The 27,965-nt window shown below is 39.7% G+C and overlaps 1 protein-coding gene across 5 annotated transcripts in view; it reads right to left on the bottom strand.

The window, feature by feature from the left end:
• JAKMIP2 (janus kinase and microtubule interacting protein 2) overlaps window positions 1–27,965 on the bottom strand; it is a 187,716-nt gene that overhangs the window by 69,957 nt on the left and 89,794 nt on the right. For 4 of the 5 annotated variants that reach the window (XM_050793997.1, XM_050793995.1, XM_050793998.1 and 1 more), the window contains exons 2-3: window positions 11,201–11,477; window positions 424–921 (exon numbers count right to left, since the gene is read on the bottom strand). In XM_050793997.1, the coding sequence (XP_050649954.1) occupies window positions 424–921; window positions 11,201–11,329 (627 nt within the window). In that variant the 5' untranslated portion in view covers window positions 11,330–11,477. The remainder of the gene's footprint in view (window positions 1–423; window positions 922–11,200; window positions 11,478–27,965) is intronic. The other variant, XM_050793999.1, reaches the window with a different exon arrangement.

Genomic DNA, 27,965 nt, shown 5'->3' with positions numbered 1-27,965 from the left:
CTATAAAAACAAACAAAGAAACCATAAAACTCTGTAAAGGAAAAGCCCACAAAAACATGCTGACTTTAGAAGAATCCATGATTTATAATATTTTTATAAATATCTAAGGAAACAGGAGTCCTTTCCATATATATGGTCCTTGGAGATACTTTCTGTATATATGGTCCTTGGAGAATCCAGTTTTTATGAGAAAGGTGATTTCCAAAATCTCTTACACTTTACAATATCAATTTTGGCCGGAGCATATCTCTCTATTGATCTACCTACCTACATACTGAGCTATCTTGGATAGAGCACTGGACAAAAGGTAGGCACTGTTTACAATCCACTGACAAGAAAACACACGAAGAAGCAAATCCCACAGCACTCTGAAACCTGGAAGAGATGGGTTCTACATGGGTCTGATGGGATTACTGTACTAACCAGCCTCCGAATATCCCGTTCCGACTCCCACTTGATCTTCGAGATGGCTTCTTGGTGGGACTGATGCTCACTCCGAAGGTCCCCAGCCTTGATTTTATCTGCTTGGATCATATTGCTCAGAGCCTCGTCCACCTGCTTCTTGGCCGTTTTCAGGTCCGCAATTTCCTGTAAGAGCTTAAGACGCTCTGCATCAAACAGTTTCCGGGCCTCCTCCCGGGCCTCAATGGTGAGCGCTGTCCTTACTTTGTCACTGCTGCCATCACGGAGAGCACAGAGAGCAGACTTGAGCCTCTGGATCTCTCCATCACGCACCTTCACCGTCCTTGACATCTCCTGCTCGTGCTGCTTGATAAGGTTCTCCCTCACAGCCTGCAGCTCCTTCATCTTCTCCTCATGGAGCTTGGTTTTGAGTTCTGTCACCAGCACCGTGTGCTTGCGCTGCTCCAGCTCACGAATCCTCTTCGCTTCTTGAGTCTTCTCTCTTTCAAGCTTTGATACCTAAAAACAGAGAGGCAAAAGAATGAAGAGAAATGAGCCTCAAAGGACAGGTGTGCTCCTAGGCAGGATTTGCAGCTCAGGCCGCTGTGATCTCTTAATTCCTCATCTCTTTTCCAATTCCAGGCCCTCTGAGAAAAAAGAACTACAGGCCTTGAAGCTGGGAATACAGTGTGTAAAAGGCGGAATTACCTGAGGATATTTAAATTACTTTGTTCAGATGAATATTTGATATTCTGGGGCCTTACTATGCAATGTATGGTCTGCAGACAAGCAGCCTTGGTATCACCCGGAAAGCATGCTAGAAGCACAGAATCCCTGGCTTAGCCCCAGATCTATGACTCAGAATGCGCATTTTAACAAATGCCCATGCGACTGGTATACACATTAATATTAGGAAGTATCACTGTCATGGTTTTCCCCTTTACGGGGAAGATTGCAATGCAGATCGCCTGGAGAACTTTTTAGACTACACAACCCTAGCTAGATCCAAACTGATAAATGTGTGTCTTAGAATAGCTCACAGTTTGATATTGTGATCAGCCTAATAAATTAGTGCCTAAAGTGATATTATTGAGCATCCCCCTCCCTCTTTTTTTTTTTTTTTTTTGAAAGGATGCTGCTGCTGCTGCTGCTGCTGAGGAGGTGAAAAATGAAAACAGTTGATAATAGCCTCAACCTTACCTTTGTTAGTATGGCAGGTTAGTTTCATCCCCAAATTTTACACACACACACACACACACACACACACACACACACACACACACACACACAAAACACCACCACCACCAACAAAACTGCAGATCATTGGGTCCTCTCTCTGATGAAGGACTTTAGTGATCATTGTTATTTCTGAATGCGCCATGAATGTCTCTTTGAGTCCCTTTTCACTCTCACTCCTCCTCCTCCCTTCCTGCCCCCGCAAGCCAACACTCCAAGTAGTTTGGTGAAATATTTCAAATGAGCTTTTTACCTCTCAGGAATTCTGGTTTAAAACTATTCCATGGTTTGCTAAATTTCCGGTGATAATATAGGCCTCCTTGTTGATTAGCAATGGCACTGCCTATTGATCTAATCTGGATGTGAATCTCTGATTCAGTAGATCGGGTGGAGCCCAGATATTTGTGTCTTGAAAAAGCCTCTCTGTGATCCTGTTCTGCTGTCCTCCTCCCCCACTTCATCTCTGCTGCTTGTCTCTGTCTCTGTCTCCTCTCTCTGTCATACACACAACCCCCGCACGCACACACACACATACACAGAGTAATCTAGAAAAAGGGGGCCAGGTGCAGTGACTCACATCTGTAATCCCAGCACTTTGGGAGGCTGAAGCAGGTGGATTACCTGAGGTCAGGAGTTCGAGACTAGCCTGGCCAACATGGTGAAACTCTGTCTCCACTAAAAATACAAAAATTGGCTGGGTGTGGTGGCAGGCACCTGTAGTCCCAGATACTTGGGAAGGTTGAGGCAGAAGAGTCGCTTGAACCCAGGAGGCGGAGGTTGCAGTGAGCCAAGATTGCACCATTGCACTCCAGCCTGGGAGACAGAGTGAGATTCCGTCTCAAATAAATAAATAAAAATAAAAATAAAGAGAAAGGGAAGAAAAATGGGGAGTCCCAGGAGTAATAGCTAATTGAGTGATATTGAGTCTCCACCATTTGCAAAATTGGAGGGTTTCACAAAATAATAGTTGAGAACCTCTCCAGTTGAAAAATCTTAAGATTGAGACTCCATATTGTAAACATTGTAATATAAAGTGTCTGTGATGGTTAATACTGAGTGTCAACTTGATTGGATTGAAAGATGAAAAGTATTGTTTTCATCAGTCTGGGTGGGCACATTCTAATCAGCTGCCAGTGCAGCCAGAATAAAGGCAGGGAGAAGAAGGTGAAAAGACTAGACTGGCTTAGCCTCTCAGCCTACATCTTTCTCCTGTCCTGGATGCTTCCTGCCCTTGAATATCGAACTCCAAGTTCTTCAGCTTTGGAACTCGAACTAGCTTCCTTGCTCCTCAGCTTGCAGATGGCCTATTGTGGGACCTTATGATCGTGTGAGTCAATACTCGTTAATAAACCTCCCTTTATATATATACATCTATCCTATTCGTTCTGTCCCTCTGGAGAACCCTGACTAATATACAGTGTCTGAGATTTTACTCACCTTAATAGTTTACCTACCTTTGGCTAGAACAGTATTTTCTAAGTTTGCATAGTATTTTATGAACAGTTTATTTTTAAAGGCACAGCAATTATTCCCATGATGGTTATTCTAAAAGAGGTTGGGGCACAAGGGGACTTGGTGAACTAAGCAGCCAGGCATCCTCAAACAACCATCCTCTGATCTCACCTCCAGCTTACACCTATAGTCCCTTCATGGAGGCCTCTTCTCTCTTAGGCTCTAGACCTGTGCTGTCCTATGTGGCACCCGCTAGTTACCACACTGCAAATTTGAACTGAGATTTTCTCTCCATATAAAATATACTCTGGATTTTGAAGACTTAGTGTGAGGTAAAGATGTAAAATATCTCACTTATCACTTTTATATTGATTACACATTGAAACTATAATGTTTTGGATAAATTATACTAAACGATATTATTACAACTGATTCTGTTTCTTTTTACTGTTTAAAATTGCAGCTAACAAGAAATTTTAAAATCACAGATATGGCTTGCATTTGTGGTTTACATTATATTTTTCTTGGACAGCATTGCTCTGGAGTTCTTAGACGTTCATTTGGTGAGCCTAGCTTTCCCCACGCTACTGGTGATATTCTCTTAGTAAAGCTCAGTTCTGGTCTTACTTATGTGTCTGCTCAAAACCACCCAGGCTCTTTTGTGTTGTGGAATAAAATCTAACAGCTCAGCTTCACCTTTCAGGCTCCCAGGAAGGTTTGGTTGGATTTCCAACTCCTACTTCTCCCTCTCCTTCTCCTAACCTGTCCCGTGCTGTAGGTAGGAGAGGGGTTACATTATTTTTTGCACATGCCCTGCATCTCATTCCCATATGCTGACAGTTTCTTCTTCCTGACTTATGCTTCCATCAGCTCCTTTTGGGATCCTTACATTCCTCATGGCCTGGCTAGATGTCATCCTCTCCTGTCATGCCACCCTACTCACCCAGGATAAAGCTCATTTCTCCTGCCTTTGTCTTCTCAGTATACTTTTGAAACACCTCCTTACTAGTGGTTTTCACAGTTTTCTTTGCATTTTTTTTTTGCCCACTTGTCTGTCCTCATCACCTCCTCTTCTACCCCTACCCGAGACTGTTAACTTTTAGAAGGTTGCCAGTGAGCCATCCTCATCATTGTGTACCCAGTGGCTCCCAGAACAAAATAGAAGAAACCAGGTGGCATGTGTGGAATTAAAGGATGTATGCCATTATTTCTCTCTGGCTAGGCCGCTAGCCAGAGGCAAGAATAATATTTTCTGTCATACAGTTTAGAGAATACAGACTTGCAGGGTTACCAGATCAGCCCCTCCTCAACCCCTTCCCAGTATAAAATGACAACAAAACAAAACCCTAACATATAAGAATATTCACTTCTCTCCGCTAGGTGCTTCTCTTGGTGCTTCAATAAGGACGATCTAGATCTTACTCTCCATCTTTCTAGAGCGGAAGTGGGCAACATCTAGATTGGGGTGGGCAAACTACCGCCCAAGAGTCAAATCCATCCTGCTCCTGTTTTTATAAATAAAGTTTGTTGGGACACAGCCATGCCATTCATTTACACATTGCTTAAGGCTGCTTTCATGCTACAATGGAGTTAGGTAGTTTCACAGAGATTGTCTAGCCCACAACACCTAAAATATTCACTATCTTGCTGTTCACAGAAAGAGTTTGCTGATTCTTATTCTAGATAATGCATTTTTTGAAAGGAAAAGCCTTATTTTCTACTGATTTAGAAACTATGATAATTTGCCTTCCATAGAAGACCTTGGGAAAGTTACTTTAGCTCAAGTGATAGGAATTTAGTCATCTTCAATTTCTGCAGGATGCATTTATACTAGGCATCTGGAACCGTATCATGACTGCAACAGCTGGTGGTTAACAAGGGAAACTTTTAGCCATTCTTCTGAGAACAGTGAAAAACTGTAGTAAAAATGGACAAAGGGTAAGAAATCCTGGGTTTGTATTCCTGTTTCACCATTTGCTGTCACTAAGAAAGTTGCTTTATCCTTCTGAGGATTTTTGATTACACTTAAAAATGTCTGTAACTGGGTTACTTTTAGGGTTAAACTAGATAGTGTATGGAAAAGTACCTTGAACTGTAAAGTACTATGAAGTGTAAGGTAATATTATTACTGGATATAGTAGGAGATACTCCTTGATCTAAAATTATTTATGTCAAATTCTCTGGAGGCATCATATTGTATCTTCCTGTAATTCTGTCATTTACCCCAAATTATTAACTCAAAGCTTTTGCATGAGGTCTGAAGGGGAGATGAAGAAAATTGTTTTTAAAAAAGTAAAAATACAGGTGCATGAAACATATATTCCAGACTGAAGACAAAAACAAAAACAAATACTGTCTATTCCTTAAAATAATCCATGAAAACTAAAGAAAATTCAAATGAATTGAGTAACATTTGACTTTTTTTTATGTTTACTTATTTTGGTTGTCATGAAAACTGACATTTTTTTTTTTTTTGCAGGATTTCTAGGTATGGCTTCTTTTTAAGTCTGGAAGAAGTGTTTTATCCTGAAGAAAAGTCAAACAATGTGATTGAAATTTTGGGGTAAGAAAGCCAATAAAAACTTTCTGAAAATTATTCGCAGTGCAGATGGTACCGCTAAGGATATAGATTTAAATATCGTAATATAATTCTTAAAATGAATATACAAAATGATGAACTATTCCTGAGTAACAATGAAATTATAAAGATGATAATACTTTGAAATGAAGAAAATTATTTAGTAGAATAAAGAAACCAATTTTGATACATGGATATGTTTTACGGAGAAAAATTTCAGCTCAACCATATAATAGTTAGCATTTATTGAGGGTTTAATATGAGTTAGGCACCTTTCTAAATAGGCTTTACACACATCAGTACATTTAACCTCCTGGGCAGCTCTGTGATGTAGGAAGTCTTTGTTTCATCACAATTGGTGATGAGAAAAGTGAGAAACAGTCTTTACATAAGAATAATGTAAACAAGACTCACTAAAATACATTGCGGGCCAGGAGCTGGCTCCAGGTCAGATCCTACACCTCCTTGTTTGCTCTGAAGCCTTGGACACCTTGTGTCTGTACCTGAAACCTTGCTTCACCTCTGTCAGCCTCAATTTTCTCATCTGTAAACTGGGGTTGTCGATATCATTCTCATATGGCTATTGTGATGATTGACATAGGCAATGGATCAAAAGCCCTGTGGAAAAGCTGGGACACATAAGAGATTAATAACTATTAATACATGGTGGATATTACAATATTAATTTTAATAAATATTGTGTATATAGTAATATTATATTATACACTATTATAGTAATACTAGCAACATAAATATAAAAGTCTCCATATCATCTTGATAAGACTAACATTACTATATTACATTATTAAGATGGTAACTGTTTTTCCAACAGAAAGAGATGTTCAAAGATAAAACTGAGTTTCTTCAGTATGTATTGTGTTCTCTGGCATTGGCAGCATCTAATCTTGATGTGGAAGACACTTGGGGTGCATGTGGGCCTAAAGAGTGATAAAGAATGGTGCAGGGTGGGGCAGGGTGAAGGGGAGAGCGCTCGGTAGGGCTCTGAATGATAGGCTTCCAAATCCCTTCTATCCTAGAGGTTCTATGGGAAAAAAAAGGTCATCAGGAAAGTTTAATCCTACCAAGGAAAGGTTACACTATGACAGAGAAAAAAGAATGTATGACTATCTTACATAGATCTCATGTTGTATTTTTCTATTCTGTCCTACTTCTGGCCTAGCCTTTGCAAAATGCCAATGTAAATTCTGCCAAGAGAAAGATAGTGATGATTTGAGCTTTAAAAGTGATCTTAGAAATCTAGGATTAAAAATTGGACAGCTCAGTCAAAGGTAAGGAAAAGGTTGAGAGGTTATCAAGGCAAGCTAAGCTAACATAAACTTTGGCCTGGATTATCTGCATTGGATGTTCCTGGAGGAACACAGTAAACTGGCAGGGATTGTCAGGGGCACAAAGTAACTCTCAGAGAGGAGATGTGAAGGAGTCGCTCTAGGAAGGTTGCTTACAAGGGAAATCCTATACAACCTTATACAATTCAGTGCAAAGGATTCTATCTTTACAATTTCTTGTTTTCAGCTACTTTTGCTTCCTGAAAACAGAACTAAAGGAGTAGACAGGAAAATATACCCCATCCCAAATTTGGTACCTGTGTCTGGAGGCTGTGGGGACAGTCACTCGAGGATAGAGAAATTTGGCTGATTTTCTGAGAATGCCCTAGAGGCAATAGAGGGCAATGGAATCAGAGAGTGAGCATTACCTTGACCACCACCATCTTACAGAAGACAGGAATTCCCATCGTGGCTCCTCCACTAGCTGTGTCTCTGGGAGCAAATGAGTTAAACAGTTTGAACCTCATTTTCTTCAATGAGTTAAACAGTTTGAACCTCATTTTCTTCCTCAGTGAAGGCAGAATAGTAATTGCACCCTGTCTTTGTCACGGGCCTGCTCTGATGGTTGTGAGGCTTGGTGTGAAAATGCTTTGCAGTCTGAAGGGCTGTGCCAATGGGACAGCTCCTGTCTGGAGCTGATTCTTCTCAACCTTGCAACCCAGACCTGTTGCCCTGCTGCCTCTGCCCTGAGAACCCTATTCCCTGCTCCTGTCCATTCATTCCCTCTGTCACTGTGCCTATGCTGTTCACGCAACCATAGTTTATCTCTGAGGGAGAGTTAAAGAGTCCTGGGGCAGCCCCTGGCATGTTCATACACACTAACCATTGGATTAGTGTCTCATGGTGTCCACAGAAGAGACAAACAGGGCAAATACCGCAACTTAGTGGCTCAGGGTGCTGCTCCAAGAAGCAGACAAACATGGTTGGAAATCCTTTCTCTACCCAAGTCTAGAGTTCTCACCTAAGTGAGTACTATAACAATACTTATGCCACAGGGTTTGGGGGAAAGCTGTTAAAAAAAAACTCATGTAAATTCATTCAACAAGTAATTTTGAGCACCTCCTATAGGCCAGGAAGTTTCCTCATCTGTAAAGTAGGGATAACAATGCCCACCTCAGCAGGTGGAAATGAGGATGAAATGAGATAATGGCATGAAAGCACTTAACACGCTTGACACAAACTAATTGCTCAAAAATTAACACTCACACATACACCCTTGTAAGGTAGATACTATTATTGTCCCATTTGACAAATGAAGAACACAGAGGGGTTTTATAACCTTCTCCAGGCCAGTCAGGTGCTAGTGAAGCAGCTGGGACTCTGGCAGGATGAAATGCGCTTATCAGCCCATGACAGATAGTAAACATTCAGTACGTTGTAGCTGTTATATTATCAGCCCAAAGGTCTTAAGATTCGGCTCTATACACAATGGCTGTTCTGTAAATATCAGTGGGATTATTTGTCTTGCTGGATAGATGAATACTGCCCCATTGCCCCAAAGGTTTCCACTTTTTAACTTATGCATTCCCTAGTAGCTGAAGTGTCATTTTGTCATCAGAGCCTCAGAGCCAACCTGAGAGTATAAATTCACATCTAGGCATTGTTCATATTCTCTCTCTTAAAACCTGGCCCTTTTGAAAACACAATCACATTTATTTATAATAAAAGTGCTTTATGACTTGTTTGCCCTCTACATTCCCTTTGCTCTCTGGGGAAGGATGCTGACAGGCAATGAGACTTTGCTGTAGCTCCTGGGCTGGGACCGTAATTAACTGCCAAGGAGAGGTAGCCAGCCAGGGGCAGCCAGCAGAGAAAAGGACAAGGCTGTGTGCGCTCATTTAAGAGGCTGGCTGCCAGTCAATCGTCAGAGGAAGGGGAGATTATGCTTGGCCTGAGGGCTTAGACAACAGTGCCAGGCCCAAGATACACAGGCAGCCTGGTTCAAACTTGAGAGTTACCCATTTTAAAAGGCTTGAATATGTGGCGTATTGGCAGTGTTGAAGTCCTCAGAGTCTCTGTTTCTGGGAATCTCATCAGTTTGTTCTCTGGAAACAGCAGCAGTTTAGGGTTCCCAGTCACGAGATTGACAAGCTTCTTCCTAGGAATGTAGATTGTCATCCTGTCGTAACTACAATTAAAGGAGTCTGCCTCCCTGTCGTAACTACAATTAAAGGAGTCTGCCTCCCTTGAAGTGTGATGTTGCTGCAGGGAGAGTTAGGGCCAATGAAATGTTTACAGATTGTCAGACCTGGATGGAATCTTACAGCGGAGTGTTTGTCAACACGAAGCCTGGAAGTCGTCTGCATCTGTAGTGCATCGGAATTGCCTGGGCTGCTTTACCGAATACAAGTCCTGGTTTTCACCTGACTACTCTATCAGAATTCTTGGATTGTGGGCTCAGGAATCTTAATATTTAATCAGGTCCCCCAGGTTATACCATTGCACAGTGATGCTTGACAAGCCCAGATATGGAGAAGCAGATTCAGTCATCTGAATTACAGATAGAGACACTGAGACATTTAAATTCATCTCCAAGGAGAGATAAAGACAAATAATGCCCCACATCTTCTGACTCTCAAACAAATGCTATTCTAAAATGACATCATGTTCCCTTTGGCTTCATGGAAACTAAAAAATTTCCTTCACAGATTTTACATTACCGTCTCTATCTAAGGTCAAGGTTTAGCTTAGGCAGGGGGCAAGAGGCTTTGGCAGATCCAAAGGACACTTATTATTGTTAAAATGAGGAGAAATAGATTTGGGGAGAAATAACACATTAAAATTTAATAATGATGTCAAGGAAGAAGAGGTAGATAAAAATTGAATACATATATTTGTTGGCTTGTGACTACTGCTTGTTGATCAAGAATGTTTTCTTACTCTATAATTATCTAAATAAGGCAACTTTACGCAGTCATTGTGGTCTCTGGTTTGCAGGGAGCAAAAACATCTTATGAATGCTGGAGATCTCAAAATGCTTTCCTAGACATGACCCTAGTTGGTATTCACACCACCTTGGTGAGATGTGTGTTTGCTTGTCCATTTAGGCGATGGGATTGAGAGAAGTAAAGAGACTTCTAAGTCTAGTTAGCAACTGACTTAAATCTAGAGAATAGTAAAAAGAACACCAATGCTGTAATTTTTTTGCAAGTGTATTATGTGTCAGGCAGCTCTCTGAGCACTTGACATAAATTTTTTTGTTCAATCCTCATAAACACATTATATACGTGTCTAATTCATACCTCAATATAGCTGTGATGTGATGAAGAAACTGAGGTATAAGAAATGCATCATCTTTAAATTATTCCTCTATTCATTCAACAAATACATACTGAGATTTTAAGTTCTCGAGATTATTTAGGCTCCAGGGACGCTAAGTAAACTGAATTCCTGCTTTTGTAGCGATTGAGGAGTGACTGCACTAAGCAAGTAAAAAGCAAATGTATAAACTGCTATGAAATAAGCCAAGAATAGGCTATGGGGAGGACCTGAGGATGGGGAAGTGTTCTGTTTTAGAGACTGTGGTCAGACACTTGATGGTTGAGCAGACATCTGAAGGAGGTGAGTGAAGGAGCATGGAGCTGTCCAGGAAGAACAAGTGCAAAGGCCCTAAATGTGATTGGGGTCTCTCTCTCGATCCAGCAAAAATAGGAAACAGAGTGATCAAGAGAGAGAGAAGTGGGAGATGAGTCAAAGAGGGGGCCGGAGCTAATATCCTGTAATGGTAGAGAAAGTTCTTCGACTCTAAGAGAGATAGGAAGCCAGTGGAAGGTATTGGGCAGTGGAGTAACATGATGTGGTACATTTCAGAAGGACTGCTTTGAATGCTCTGGGAGGTATAACCTTTGGAGGGCAAGAGTGGAACTTGCCCAAGGTCATGCAACTATTAAGTGCTTGGCGGTGGTAGGGGGACACTGTCTGAATTTTCATATCTGGCTTCCTGAACCACGCTTCCAGAGGAGGCTGAGATCTGTCAAGTGAGCATGCTATTCTCACTTTCTGTGTGTCCTGTGCTCAGTTCCCTCCTGCCACATACAATAAGCTCTCCATGTGTACAGGGGATGTTGCCCTCTCTGGCAAAGGGCAGGGAGTCCACTGGGGTGGGCCAGCAGGCAGAGCTGTGCTCACTGCATGTGGACAGTCAGAGCTGCTCTTAAGGCCACGGCCTCAGGTAGCCCTCGCTCACCTTGGACTTCTCTTGATGCAGCTCTATCTGAATGTCTGTGAGCTTGGTCCTGAGGTCTTCATTGGCAGCTTGAAGGGCAACAATGAGTGCCTCGGGCTTCTCGCCCTTATTTCGCCCTTTTTTGGACATTGTTCCTTTCTAAATGGAGTCTGTTGGTTTTTAATTTCTTTCAAGCAGGTGCTGCCATGTTACTGTCTCTTATCCTGGAGTACGATGTCTCAGCATCTACTGTGTGGTGCTCCTTGGTAAGGTCTCCTCAACCGCTGCCCTGGAAGCCCTGAGAAGAGGCAGAGATAGTAGTTATTGTTTTGGCAAAGACCTGGTCTAAGTGCCAGTCAGTCTACTCTCAGCCTGAGTTACCTGTAAGAGCCTCCTCCTGAGGCTCTCCTATCCTCAGTATCTCCTGTTCACTTGTACATGAATTTAGAGTGATATTTTTCAAATAGCTAATCTAATTATGTCAATATCTTGCTTAAAATTCTTCACCTGTAAGCATATCTCTTTCATGCCTTGGAGCGTTCTTTTTACCTGAAACTGCTTCCTCTTCTATCCTTATCTCCTCCATGTCACTCACTCCTACTCCAACCATAAGGAACGTGGTCGTTAAAGGAAGTCACCTATGTGTTGACCAGAAAAGGCAGAGAGACCCAACTTTAAGCAAACCCAATGTATAGAGACAGGATTACATGTAATAGCTAAACTGTGAGAAGTGGAGAATAACTATAAATGAATCACTGGATTAACTGAGTCACTCATATATTCATTCATTCATTCAATCAGTCAATATTGTTAGAGCTCCTTCCATATGCTGTGCTAGGTATAGAATGTTGAAATAGAAAAATAAGTCAGAGTTCCAATGGGAAAAAATTTATCTATTTATCTATCTGTCTATCTATCAATCAATCACCTATCTATCTATTTACATCACCATCCATAATCTGATAAATGTTTTTTTAAAAAATAGGCATGAATTGTTTCAGAAGTATAGTGACCTCTCTTTCCATCTGGGTTGAATAAGAAAGGCTCACTGAAGAAGACACCAATGGCTTGGAACTTGAGGATTGGGTAAGATGATAACAGATGGAGAAACAGGTGAAGCATCCTGGGCAAGAAAAAAGCAGGTGCTGAGACACAACAGAGAGAAATCACAGTGACTATTTGTGGGAAGAAATAGGGACTGATTAATTACACCCCCAAATGTGGTTGATGGGCACTAATATTGGAAAGGTTTCCTGGAAAGGATAGATGGCGGGGAGGCCTAGAATTTCAAGCTTAGAATGTTGGAAGCTTTTTTTTTCACTAAGCAATGGGGAAGCTGTTGAAGTTCTTGGCAGGTGTGTGCCCTAACAGAGCAGTACTTTGGTGTGGTTATTCTAGTGGCAGAATGGAGAGAGAATGAATGCAAGAAGACCAGATAGAAAGCAACTGAATTTGTCCAGGTAAAGAATGATGAAAGCCTAATCAGAATTGTGGCAAGAGGAGAGAAAAGGGGTAGGGGTAGGTGGATGTGTCTTGATTAACAAATTCTTGAATACTTCATAGGAATAAGGGGCCCAGAAGAATAGGAACACTAAATCATTAAAGTCAATGGGAAAAACATGACAAGATCCTAGGGAAAGCTTCCCGTGCAACCTTTCAGAAAATTGGGCACTGTGTGTGTTGAGGAGCTTCAGTCCAGAGCTGAGGGGAACTCCTGCTGACCACCCATATGCTCCAGCAGCTGCTACTCTCTTAAGACCCTTGTATCTAGCACTGACAAGCATGCTGGGACCCTGGGCTTTGTGCCATCTGCTCATGAGCACTGAAGCTGTGCTCTTTGAAGTACGTCCCTAGGGGAAGGGGACAGGGAGAGGTTAGGAGATAGGAAGGATGAGACTGTCTCAGCAGTCATAGAACTGTCCACCACATTCCATCCTGTGCTAGATGCTGGAGTTGTCCTTCATGCTTCCTTTGCAAATCTGGCCAAATTATTAAAGTGCAGGGCTGCGAGGTCTCTGAGAGGCCATCTTTTTTTTTTTTTTTTTCTGGTTTTAGTCTTGGAATGAATTCAGCAAGCACATACTGAACATTTGTGTGACAAGCACCAATAGGCATAAGGATAAATAAGATAGTACTTACGCTCAAGTAGGTAGTGAGTGAGTAAATTCACGTGTGTGTGTGTGTGTGTGTGTGTGTGTGTATATATATATATATAAATAATAGGTTTCTCTCTGTATGTATTTGATTTCTAAATGTTGTTGTTGTTCTGGCCTTTTCCAGATGACCTCCACTGGCCTCCTATATAGTTATGACCCACAGTTCTATATCGATAGCCCCGACCATTATGCAAACACCAGACTTGTATATACATACAACACTTTACTTATCAAATCCACTTGAATATCTGATTGGCATCTCAAACCTAGCATAACTAATACAGATGTCTTTATTACATTAGTACCCCCAAACCTTATTCTCCTCAGGTTTCCCTAGATCATTGAATGGCAAAATCACATGTCCAGTTGTCCTAGATACAAACTTAGAAATTATATTTTCTTCTATTTTATTCCTTGTGTCTTTTATTCAGTTCACTAAGAAGTTCTGCTTGCTTTGTCTATAAAATATGACCCTCTTTAGCCAATTTCCCTCAAACCTCTAAAGTGCTGCTGGAATACAGAGAAAAAAGGAGCTTGGGAATAGCATTATAGTCCCTTCATTGTTGTCTTCTTGAATGAAGAACAGGCTTTTCCAAATGCAGATATGAAATGGTAGAGGAAAGAACTTGAGCAAAAACCTGAAGCCACAAATTTGCCTGGTATATTCAGAAAAGGTTGTGAAATGGAAGAAGAGAGACTGAGGTGAGATTTCAAAGGTTGTTGCAAGATAAGCTAGGGAGTTTGGAGTGGATTTTACAGGCATGAGGAAACATGGCAGCATTTGAACATACATGTAATAATAATAAGAGCTGCTAGTGACTGCTCACAATGAGTCCATCATTGGACTAAGGGCTTAACATACTGTTCTTACTTAATTCTCACAAAATTTAGGGAAAAATGATGAACTGAAAGATTAGGTAACTTGCCTAAATTGACCAAGTTGATTGGTGGTGATGCTCAGATTCAAATCTAAGCAATCTGAGACTGGGAACCAAGCTCTTATTCTCCGGACTGGACTGCCTTGTATTTGCATTTTAGGAAGGTAACTGTCAGTATTATGGAAGATGGTGGAAGAAAGTCAGTTAGGCTGCTTTAATGGTCCATGTGAGAGGTAATACAACCCTCAAGAGATAAAAAGAAAGTGGCAACTTTGACACATGGAGTCATTGACGGAATTATGCCCAATTTTTAAACATTACTACTGGTTTGAACCTTCTTCTCTCCCATTGTAAATAACGACTATGAGTTCTACAGAATTGCTTGTAGCAAAAATGTGCAAAGGGACAGACATAATAGATACATTTTACATCTTTATTTATAATTCTACTTAAAAATGTAATATTATGTGCCGGACTTTATGTATTTTTAGCCTGGGAAGTATTGTGAACTTAATTCCACAAAGGGTGAGGAAAAAGAAAAGGTGAAAAAAAATAGATGCACATTCAGAAGAGAAAAAAGCATCACAGGAAGTTATTGATAGCATCAGCCTATGGGTGCCTTAAGGTGAGCAACTTCATAACCACAGTCCTATACACCCCTCTGGTGGAGGAGAACTTTCCAAACCCTTCTCCACTTGTAATGGGTGCCTAGCAATCTCATGATTCTCATAGTCTAATTCTACTGCATCTCTTTTGTTTCCTTGTGCTGCTTTTTTTTTCTTTTCACAGCTTCTTTGCGATATGTCACATACTGTAACATTCACACTTTTAAAATGTACAGTTCAGTGGTTTTTAGTATATTCACAAGGTTGCATAAACAGCATCACAATCAATTTTAGAGCATTTTCATCATCCCCAAAAGAAACTCTATACCTATTAGCCGTCATTCCACCCAGCTCTCTCAGCCCTAGGCAACCACTAAGTCCATTTAGTGTTTTGTCTCTATTTAGTTTTGTCCCTATGGATTTGTCTATTCTGGACGTTTTGTATAAGTGTAATCATATGACATGTTTTTTTGTGTGTGTGTGTGACATCTTTAGCATAATGTTTTCCAGGTTCATCCATGTTGTAGCATGGATTGATACTTCATTTCTATTGCTGAATAATATTCTATTGTAGGGATCAACTGCATCTTATGTATTCATTCATTGCCTGATGGATACTCTTGCTGCCTTTGTGTAAGTGGCTTAAGGCCAGGCTTCTACAGAAGCTGTCAGCCATGACAAGGGACATCACTCTTGAAGGAGTGCAAAAAAAGAGGCTGCCTGAAGGTATCACTGCACACAGGTGGAATGTTTCTGGACACCCCAAGGTCTTTGCCACTGATGATGTCTTACCCACCAGATTATCAGGAGGAAGGATAGGAGCCTTGTTCCACTAAGGGTCAATCTCTGTGGGAGCTTTACAACATAAAAAACTTGAGGGAACTTTAAGTGAGCCTTACGTTTCTAGCTCCTAGTTGCATGGTCAGGCAGCAGTATCCCCAGGCAACACTGTGAGGCATCAAATATTTGAATTTTAGCTTACTCTTCAGGCCTTCCACTATCCCTAATCAGGCACCTCCTACAGCCCCCGAGGCTGAGTTTCTCTGTAATGGTTTCTGTCTCTGATAAAGATATTAGAGAAGTTAGAGACAGCCTCTTAGAAAGTTTTGCATTTTGAAGATCATTGCTTAAAAGCACACCTTTATGGAGGAATGGATTATTAGTGAAAGAATTACAGGCATCATTCATTCATTTAACAGACATTTACTGAGAAGGTAATATAGTGTAGTATTTTAGAGGAGGGCTTCCTGAATCTTTGGTCTGGTTACATCAAAATCTACTTGAGAGCTCTAGTGATAAGAAGCTCCACTTCTGGAGGTTCTGATGTAGTAATTGGCACATGATTCGGATACACAGGCATCTTTGAGAACTTTTGATTAAAAGTATGGGCTACGGAGTCAGACACACCTGTTTAACTCCCACCTCCGCCTTTAGTAGCTGTATGATCTTAAATCACTTAATTCTCCAGGTCTCAATATTCCTCATCTTTCAAATGGGGTTTGGAGGGATGGAGATATGTAGTATCTATGACATTGGATTGCTTGGCAATTAAATGAAGGGATGTAAGTGATGCTCTTGCACAGCTCATGACACAAGAACTAACCACTTAGTGAGTGCTTTCTATCTCTACTGTTAGCCACAGTGGAGGAAATAAAATACCCTGTAAGCTCTGTCTTCAAGATGCGTAAATTGAATAAGAATGACAGGGGATGTGTAAAATTATTGATAACTCAAGTTCTGCACTTACAGAGACCTTATATATTAAAAGAGCCCTTTATTTAGGAACTGGCAGAAAACTCTTGAGGGAGAGAACCCACTGAGAGAAAAGGAGTGACATCAGCAGAGGAAAACGCAGCCTCTGTCCCTCCTCACCAAGGTTTCTCCTGGCAGACTACTTCTGGAGACCAGGAGTGGGATGCCCCATCTGAAATCATCTTGAATCATCTACTCCCAACAAAGTCCTTTCACATCTTTTAGTGTTTAGGCAGCTTCCAGATCCAATCTTGATAAACAAGTTTTCAGGTCTAAAAATTCCCATTCAGCATTCTTCTTTTTTAATTGACAAAAGTATGTATTTATGGTGTACAACATGATGTTTTGAAATATGTATAATTATGGAATGTCTAAATCAAGCAAATTATCATATGCATTAACTCACATACTTATTTTTTTTTTGTGGTGAGAACCCTTAAAATCTACTTTCCTAGCAACTTTTAAGTATACAACACATTGTTATTAACTACACTCACCATGTTATACAACAGATCTCCATCCAGACTTACTCCTCCTAACTCACTGAAATTTTGTATCTTTTGACCAACGTCTCTCTATTCTTCCCTTCCCACCTGCTCCCCACCTTTTTTTTGCTCATTTGTTTGAGATGGAGTCTTGCTCTGTTGCCCAGGCTGGAGTGCAGTGGTGCGAACTTGGCTCACTGCAACCTGTGCCTCCCAGATTCAAGCGGTTCTTCTGCCTCAGCCTCCTGAGTAGCTGGGATTACAGGCATGCACCACCACTCTCGGCTAATTTTTGTATTTTTAGTAAAGATTCACCACATTGGTCAGGCTGGTCTTGAACTCCTGACCTCGTGAACCACCCCCCACAGCCTCCCAAAGTGCTGGGATTACAGGTGTGAGGCACCGCACCTGGCTACCCACCGGCCCCCTTAATCACCATTCCACTCTCTGCTACTCTATGAGTATGACCATTTCAGATTTTCCATATAAATGAAATCATACACTATTAGTCTTTCTGAACTTGGCTTATTTTACTTAATGTAATGTCCTCTGGGGCTATCCATGTCACAAAAGCTGAACAGTACTTTATACTACCTTCTCTTCATCCATTTATTTGGTGATGGATACTGAGGTTGATTTCATATCTTGGTTATTATGAATAATAGCATTATTCTTTTTTAACGACAAACACTGCAGTATTAAAATCAAGAAATTGAAAACATCAAATAAATTTATAAGTATTTACAAATGATGATTCTAAGAGTGTAACTGAGTTGTAACTCAGAGGAGAAATGCTTGAGGGGATGGATACCCCATTCTCCATGATGTACTTATTTCACATTACATGTCTCATGTACTTCATTTATATGTATACCTACTATGTACCCATAAAAATTGAAAATTAAAAAACAACTTTTCAGAAGAAAAAAAAATAATGAATTCATGCTATCGATCTTAGGTTATAATCCTGGTTGTATACTCTGTCCAGGAAAGTAAAAATATCCTAGAAATACTGTTTTGATGTCCAACTATATTTTATTTATTTATTTACTTATTTATTTATTTATTTATCATGGAATGTCACTCTGTCACTCAGGCTGGAGTGCAGTGGCACAATCTTGGCTCACCACAACCTCTGCCTCCCAGGTTCAATTCTCGTGCTTCAGCCTCCCGAGTAGCTGGGATCACAAGCATGCACCACCATGCCCGGCTAATTTTTGTATTTTCAGTAGAGATGGGGTTTCTCCATGCTGTCCAGGCTGGTTTTGAACTCCTGGGCTCAAGAGATCTGCCCACCTTGGCCTCCCAAAGTGCTGGAATTACAGGCATGAGCCACCATGCCCAGCCTCCAACTACATTTTCTACTGACTCTCACATCATAAAATACCACACAATTCTTTGTCAGAAATGTAGCCACATGTGGTCAAGAAAATATGGCCACTATTTACTGAGCACTCTTCTTGACTTTTGGTAGATGTTAAAAAGTGCGTCATTCCTACACTTAGGTGACTTCCAACCTAAAGAGGAGACAAACACCTGCAAAAAGAAAACTAATTCTACAAAGCAGGGAATAGTAAATACTATGAATGTAGCTCAGAGTGGAGTGATAAAGCATGAAGACTTCATAAAAAGGGTGGCACTGAGCTGAGCCTGAATGATATTACCTACCTTAATGGAGCTCCTACTCTGTGCCAGGCAATGGCATTAACTCATTGAACTATTCCAATTAAACTTTGCAGACATTTACTTTTATTATTTTTTAGATAGGGAAATTGGGGCTCAAAGAGGTTAATTGTAAAAAATTACACAGTTAAGAAATAGCAGAGCTGCAACTCAAATGCACATGCCAGTCTCCAAAGCGGCTTAGATATAACATTTTCCTAAAGAGAGGGCAGGATTCAGCTCTGGTTGCCGGTAGGCTACAGAGGTGGCAAAGGTGTCAGCTGGGGTTACAAAATAGAATGGTGATTAGTAACAGTTAAGAGTTTGGCATTTGAAATCAAAAACTGGCTTTGAATAAAATTTCCTAGCTGTACATTCTTGAGAAGTTGCTTAAACTCTCTAAGCTTCTATTTCCTCACCGTAAAATAGGAAAAGTGCTGTATTTACCTCATTGAGTTGTTTCAAGGAATAAATGAGTTAAAGTATGTAAAACAACTAGCAAGTTATTATTATCATTGTTATATTTTCTTTTTATGACCGAATTATCCACTAAACATCATCTTAAATTGAGAGGGAATAGGAAACTGATTTATCACCTCTTTGTGTTAAAAGGACAGGGCAGAGAAAGCAGAGATCCCTGAAGAGACTAAAGAAATTCATGCTTCTGCTTCTGCGGAAATGGGACCTACATTGACAGGGTCAGTATTCCCAGGGGTCTTGGCTTTGTAGCTGGTTCTGCCCCAAGCTATAAGCTGAATAAAGTCATTATTAATCTCAAGGTTTCCAATATGGCTGTTGCCACTGCATTGTGATGTGAAAGCAACTGTTACATAAAATAGCTAACGTTCACATGTATGAAGCTAAATGCTTCAACCCTTTTCTATAATTAATATTTGGATATATCAATTCTAACAAAGCCTTCTTAGTTGCTCTAAGCCTCCCTTCTTTTCCAAAGATGATGTTTTTCAATGAGATGCTATTAGTGCTTAAAATGAATGCGGTAAACTTGCATACTTTATTCCTGGTCACCTGCAGTGACATCCTGTTACTTTTTAAACCCTTCTCCATGCAGGAAAAATGTCACACTGTGTATTCATAAATTTGACACAAAAATTTAATATAAAGGAGAGAGGGCTGCTGTTTACGCCAGTCCAACCTTGAAGTTCTACCTTCTCATAATAAAGGGAATGTGGTGGCATGGCTATAGGGTCAAAAAGTTTTAATCCATTACATGTCAGTTAGAGAAAAATGAATGTGAAATATCCACATTCAGCACAGTAGCAATTTTGCATCTTTTGGATTGTAAATTTCCAGATTTGTATGTCTTTTTGTTTGTCTTCTCTCTCCTAGTGTATGAAATCGCTCTCTTTATCACATCATCATAATAGTTGTTGTTGTTACAAATTATTTAAAGTCAATACACTTTTTCACATGAAAAGAATGCTATATAAATATAACCAAAAGGTTATTACTCATGATAAATAATTTGGATCTCAGGCTTAAAACTTCACATTTTAAATATGTTTCATAAAGTACAGAGAGAAAGCACTCAGCACACATACAAGAGACATCCAACCTCTTTAAGGGGAACTGTCAGGAAGGCTTGGTAGAAGTAATGTCTAAGTTGAGATCCAAAGCAAGTAGTATTCATCCAGAACTGATCTACTAAGCAAACCCTTGACTTTGCTCATGGAATTCTTTGTTTGATTTCCCTTTTCCTCCCTCAACTCCCTGGTGAACTCCATCCTACTCATCTTTTAAAGGGCTAGATCAAATGTCATGTCATATCACTTTTCTTCATACCTCTTCACCATACCCTGGGTGGAATAAATTATTCCTTCACCTGGGTTTTCATTTACACTTTGAAGATATTTCTTACAGCATTCATCACTGATTCTTCAATTTATTAACTCACTAAAATACAGATATTCATGAAGTGCCTGGTAGAGGACATGTGAGTGCTAAGCAAGAGAGACAGCATATTTGCCCACCCTAGAGGAGGAATCAGCAATTTAATACAGTGTGATAATCACCCAGAGGACAAGAGATGGGCATCACAGGAATCTCGGTGAGTCAGGAAAGATTCCTTAGGAAAAGTCACATACTGGCCAGGTGTCGTGGCTCACACCGGTAATCCCAGCACTTTGGGAGGCCGAGGCAGGTGGATCACTTGAGTCCAGGAGTTCTAGACCAGCCTGGGCAACATGGAGAAATCTCATCTCTACAAAAAATACAAAACATTAGCCAGGCACGGTGGCAAATGCCTGTAGTCCCAGCTACTTGGGAGGCTGAGGTGAGAAGATCACTTGAACCTGGGAGGTCAAGGTTGCAGTGAGCTGACATCATGCCACTGCACTCCAGCCTCGGTGACAGAATGAACCTCTGTCTAAAGAAAAAAAAAAAGAAAGAAAGAAAAAGAAAAAGTGACATATATAAGTGAGATCTGTAAAATAAGAAGGAAGGAACCAGCAAGCAGAAGGTTAGGGTGGGAAAGAAGAATATTCTAGGCAGAAGGAATGTTGAGCATGAAGGTCTAGAGGTAAAAGAGAGTAAGAATGATGTTCTGGAGAGAAATACTGGCAAGAGATTTGTGAGTGAATAGAAAAATGGCAAGAGGTGAGCTTGGAGAGGTAAGCAGTGGCAGATGGTAGAGGGTAGTCTAAACTATGTCAAAGATATGGACTTCATCCACAAATCAATGTGTAGTCACTGAAGGATTTCACATAGGGGAGTGACTTGATGACATGTTGGTTTTAATAATAGTCCTGTGGCAGTAGAAGGTAGAGCGAACTAAGAAGGTGAACACAGGTATACAAAGAACAGTTAGGAGAATGTGGCCATAATCCAGTATATATACAGAACGATAACTATTCAATAGTTATTATTTAGGTGACTAAGTCCCAGTTAAGAGTAAAACTGTGTGTTATTCATCTTTGTGCTCATTGTACCTGTCAACAATGACTATCATGAAGTTCAGTCTAATTAACATTGATCCAGATCCAAGGAAAACACGAGATTGAATGATATGTTTTGTAATTTCTACAGAGACCATTTGTAATAAGTTTTATTATGGGAAATTTCTTTTATTTTGCAGGAGCCCTTGAACGGCTATTTCAGGCAAAAGTTAAAGCTTGATGTAACACTGGAACAAACAATAAAATTAAATGTATTATTCTTTAAGCCATGTGCTGACATTTCTTAATCCTTGCCCCTATCCATCATAGTCTCAAGCTTAATTTCACTCCTCAGCACTGGGTAAGTCATCTTGTATTGGTACTCTTTTGTCTGGATTTAGAAGGCTTTTGCTAGGATGAATTTAACAAAGTAAGTCTTTAAGTGTCATATAGTCTTATTTTATTGTCCTTTTTCTCTGAATTCAAAGTATTTTACAGCTGTTGCAGAGTAAGAAGTGTCAACTTCATTGGACACGAGGGAGAAATCTCAAACAGAGCGGGAAGCAATTATGTATTCAAGGTCAGGCAGAGCAAGAAGCATGCATCAGAGCTCCCACCTAAAGCAGGCAATTGCTGTATATGTGCACAGTTACTAAAAACAATCTGGCGACCAGGTGTGATGGCTCATGCCTGTAATCCCAGCACTTTGGGAGGCCAAGGCAGGCTGATCACTTGAGGTCAGATCACTTTGAGACCAACCTGGCCAATATGGTGAAACACCATCTCTACTAAAAATACAAGACTTTGTTGGGCATGGTGGCACATGCCTGTAATCTCAGCTACTCGGAAGGTTGAGGCACGAGAATCACTTGAACCCGGGAGGCGGAGGCTGCAGTGAGCCCAGATCATACCACTGCACCCCAGCCTGGGAAACAGAGCAAGACTCTGTCTTAAAAACAAAACAAAACCAAAATAACAACAACAACAAACCCTAGCATGTAAAGTTAAAGAAAATACCCAAATTATTGGAGGGAGTGGCTTTCATAGAACATATTTATAACTGACGGCAAGATTTTCTATTTTAGGCATAAGTGAAACATATATAACCTATTCTGTTGTTTCCTTGGTGACTGTTTTTAAGAGCCTTGAATTTTTAAAAAAAAAGCTATCATAAAGCCACCTTTTCAAGGTGTCAGACATGAGCAGAAATGTCTATATATAGGTGAATAATGTGTGCCTGCTACTTAAAACAGGCAGAACAATTTCAATATAAAGATGTATACTGATTAATATTACTTAAGTAAAAGTACATGAAGGTTGGATAAAATAGCTTTTGGATATATTATATACTTCCATTATAAAGAATTGCATTTAATTTTCCATACTTTACATAACAGAAAGTGGCTATTAGTATTTTCCCTATGTTATACTATGGTATACATAATATAGCAATAAATTACAGAGCAATACAGATCTGTTGTTAACACTGAGGATTCTTTTTTGAGTTTTGTCCCAGGGGTCAGTGCTCACCTACATTTTCTGGTCAGTTGATGGGATCTTCAAAGCAAGACTGTTAGGTTGACAAATGAAAGGTAATCAACCTATCCACATAGGCCAAATTCCATAGGAAAATCACTTCAGGAATCAGACCATCAACTATCTTTTAGACCATAATTATATGCAAGGCATTGTGGTACAGTTGAAGATAATACGATATGTACTACCAAAAAAGCCTGCATATTCTAAGTGCCAAAGAACTCACACACACACACACACACACACACACACACACATACACACTGAGAACAAGAGGAATTGTATCATGAGGCCAAGACTATATCTGGCTCCCTGTTAAATCTCAGTGTCTAATATAGTATTGGGCACAGGTAAATTCTGAAAAAATACTTCTGAATAAATAGATGATTTCACCAAAACAGAAGATTTTGTGGTTAAGGCTGGGAAATGAAGGGTGAGTAGGAGGGATTGAGGAAAGTTAAAAAGGTAGGACAAGTGGAGATAAATGTGAGGAATAAAGTGTAGATTACTATGTTTGGTATGGAAAGTTTAATCTGAGAAACCAATAGATGTGCAGTTAGAAAAATAAACTGAAGGCAAACTATGTATGTCTTGCCTGCCTAGGTAGTGAATTTGCATTTGGTTTAATAATTACTGGGAATGTGATAAATATTTTTAAGAGAGGAGGCATGCTCTATTTTTTTCTAAGAAGGACTAATCTTGAAGTTATATGCAGAGCAGAATGAAAGAGAAAGAAATTAAGGCCGTAGGTCCTGATAGAAATCTATTGCAAATGTTCAGAGATAAAAAGTGAAGCTTGGATTATGATGGAAGAGTAGAAGAGTTTTTCTCTTTCCTGAGCTAAAGGAACTTATTCATCTCACCATTATCATTTTCTTCATCATTCAACATTTTCTCTTTAGAGAGCACTTGGTGTGTGCTGACCACTGTACAGTGCAGCAATTTATGTGCATCCTGCCATTTCATACTTAAAACAAAATTATGAGATACATGGAGTTATTACTTCCCATTTATAGATGGGATACTTGAGGTCATAGGAGGTCAATCCCTTACGCAAAGTCACAGTGCTAGCAAAATGACATAATTAGGATGTGTTTGAGCCTGAAGCTTCTTAGTGCTTCTCTCAAGCTAGTATGTAAGGTAGAAAAAGTCTATATAGTGTGCTCATTACTGGGCAATAGTCAAAGAGAGAAGGAAAGGTTGAAGATGATACCCAACTCTTGGTAAGGTACATTGGAAAAATGTAGGGTAACATCAATGAACTCAGTAAGATCAATGGAGTCATCCATGTGCTTCAAAATAACAAAGGTAATATTTTCAGGGGGCTTAATATAAGCTAGGCACTATAGTAAATGATTCATATTAACTATTATATTAAGGAAAAAGAAGAAATGCAGATTGTGCAAAACTGTAGGTGGTAAATAGCAAAGGCAGTACATAATAACATGGCTAGCCTTACTCCAGAGCCTGTAAGCCCAACTGTACCAGAAACACTGTACTAGAAATACTTCAGTTTGCTTTTAGAGAAATCACATTTGAGGGAAAGCAGTACCATCTTCTTACTATTTATTGATTTACCTACTTTAAAAAGTTTATTCCACACCTTATTTGAAAGCAATTTCTAAGCACTTTACAGAAATAAACTTCAACATAATGTGATGTAAGGCATTTAAAGTAGATAGCATATATGTTTATATATATAAAGATAGGTGTTCAAATAGCAGTAGTTGTTTTTTGAATGGCAGATGATCAGAGATCTTAATTTAAAATAATTGAGGCTTTTCTTTTCCTTAGGATTTCTATAATTGTTGTATAGCTTCTGTAATCAGAATAAAATAATGTTTCTGGCAATGGCGCACGGTGGCGGGTATGGTGGGAAGCAACACAGAAGAATTCAGTGAGTAAAGTGGAGCAAAGGGAAAATAAGGGTAGACAAGCAGCCGAAGCTAGGAGTGAGACTGGAAAACAATGACCTTGCTTTCGACATAACATCATGAAAAGCTGGAATTAATGCAAACATAGAGACCTCGTTCCTAATCTGAAATGCTTTAGGCTTTCAAGTGCCTCTCCTCTTCATTAAACAGAGAACCAGCCATTAGTCACAGCGAGTCACAGCACAATTGTCCACTCTGCAAAACCTGACTTAATTGGAATCAACAAGGCCAGAACAAACTTCTGAATGTGTGCCAGCCTCTTTTCATGAAGGGACTGTGCAGTCAATTAGATTGGAGCTTGAATAAATCATTTTTTTTGGAAATCAATTGGGGGGCACTGTTTTCCCTCAAATCTACCTTTCTCAGGGAAGCCAGCCTCTCTCACGCATATCTTACCCAACTCAAGGGTACAAATCACTCAAGGAAATAAATTGGATACCCTGTAATATTCGCTTTTTCCCCTTCAATGTCTCTATCACGTATGTTCTGTAGAAGCAGGGATTTCCCTGGTCCTGCTCACCACTGTATCCGCAGCACTTAGCACAGTGCCTCATATTAGGAACTCTAAAATGTTTGCTGAAGGCGTACCTGAATGGAGCCAAAATGAAATTATCATTGGCAAGTGTAAAGAACTCCTTAAAACCACAAATTTTTTTTTTTTAATTCAGGCTTCTTTATTATTATTATTATTATTATTATACTTTAAGTTCTAGGGTACATGTGCACAACGTGCAGGTTTGTTACATATGTATACTTGTGCCATGTTGGTGTGCTGCACCCATCAACTCGTCAGCACCCATCAACTCATCATTTACATCAGGTATAACTCCCAATGCAATCCCTCCCCCCTCCCCCCTCCCCATGATAGGCCCCGGTGTGTGATGTTCCCCTTCCCGAGTCCAAGTGATCTCATTGTTCAGTTCCCACCTATGAGTGAGAACATGCGGTGTTTGGTTTTCTGTTCTTGTGATAGTTTGCTAAGAATGATGGTTTCCAGCTGCATCCATGTCCCTACAAAGGACACAAACTCATCCTTTTTTATGGCTGCATAGTATTCCATGGTGTATATGTGCCACATTTTCTTAATCCAGTCTGTCACTGATAAAACCACAAAATTTTAATATTGTTTTTCCAAAGCATAGACCACTACAGCATGACATGTCACTTATCATTGAGTTAACCAAATGTTGTTCTATCGACGTTATACTCTGTAGTATATTAATTGTATTTATATACTTAAAAATTGAGCAATATATTTCCAAATGTAAGAAATGTATATTTGAGAAACACATTTTCCTCCCAGCATTTTCTTTATTACCTGGCACAGGAAACTAGGAATTATAATTTCTCATTTTAAGTTATGTCTATAGACACCTTGTTAGGAAAAAACAAATCTCTCCAGGGCTCATAATTTTTTCTTACATATCTTAAAATCTCAGAAGATTCTGGGAGCTATTGTTTTCTTTTTGTATAGTAAGCAATCTTTGATATTCCAAAGCCCTGGAGTCCCGGCCTATAACATTCTAGATCATCATAGCATTTGTAAAGATAATTACTATTCTTCATCCACTTACTCACCTCCTACCGTGACAGATGAATACTGCCACTACTGCTAATCATCATCATAATTATCATTATTGACCATTTACTACTGCTGGTCACTGTGCAAATCTATTTACATGTATTATCTTTTTAATGCTCTGAAGTGAGTGTTAAAAATCATCTTCCAGCCCTGAATATATGATTTATGAATCCTCTCTACAACTCTTCCCCACTGGGAGAGACCAACATGTACATAACGAACTGCAGGCCTGAAGTTGTAATGAGTGCTGCAACAGAAAAGCAAACCAGGCACTACTGGTGCTTAGAGGAGGAGCTCCAACTCCCTGGGAAGGACAGAGAGTGTGTCTAACAGAAGGGATGGCTAAGCTGAGTCTTGAAAGATGAGAGAGGATTTGCCCTGTGGTCCTGGCAATAAAGAAGAATTGAGTAAATATTATGTAAGAAAATTTAGTAAGAATTATGGATGTATCAAGACTATTGATTAGCTTGGAGTTAGAGGTAAGATGCAGAAAGAGGAGAGAATTTAGAAAGTGCTCATTTTTCTATCTGATGTAAAACTGGTATTAAACTGGTCTATTCTTATATCTCACATGACAGGTAAAACATTTAATTTGGGAGAAGTCTGTTCTATTTTCTGAACTGTAGAATGGAAAGAAGCTATTTAATAATAACTCTATTGCAATCTTTCTACATGCCAAGCACAGTATTTACCACTGTACATGTATTAACTGATTAAAACAAATTCATGAGGTAGATATCATTTTTCAGTTACGCAAAAGAGAAAATTAAAACTTTTAAATTTGCCCAATGTCATGCAACTTGTATGCCTAGGAGACATTAATTGACTCAATTAATGTTTTTTGAGAGCCTGTGATGTGTCTGACAAAATTTAAAATCAGTTCAACCTGATTCCAAAACATTTGTTTTAACCTCTGCATGGTCCTTGTCTTTCCCTTAGGACCAGAAATACAACACTCTTTTTCATACCTATTATTGCCTTTAGAACCCTCAGATGGCTTACAAACAAGACATGTTCTCTAGAAGACAAAGTGTAAGGCCATTAAACACATTTGCTGTCCAGAGAGCATTATTAAGATTTAACACAAGGCTATGTATCATTCATTGTCATAATGTTCTGAGCACTGATTGAATTAATCGCTTAGAGCTTTTCACTTAGAAATCCCATTTCTTAGGGTGGTTATAAACTAGCAGTTAATATTTTTCCTATGTGAAATAGGGTTCAGACAAGGGAGTGCTTTAATCCTGCAAAACCGTATGCACAACACAACTATTACATCGTAAAATGATCACATGAGATAGA

The sequence above is a fragment of the Macaca thibetana genome, chromosome 6 (assembly GCF_024542745.1).
Source record: "Macaca thibetana thibetana isolate TM-01 chromosome 6, ASM2454274v1, whole genome shotgun sequence".
NCBI classification, from domain to species: Eukaryota; Metazoa; Chordata; class Mammalia; order Primates; family Cercopithecidae; genus Macaca; species Macaca thibetana.
Note: the sequence above shows the minus strand (reverse complement) of the source record. Positions and strands in the feature narration are given on the sequence as shown.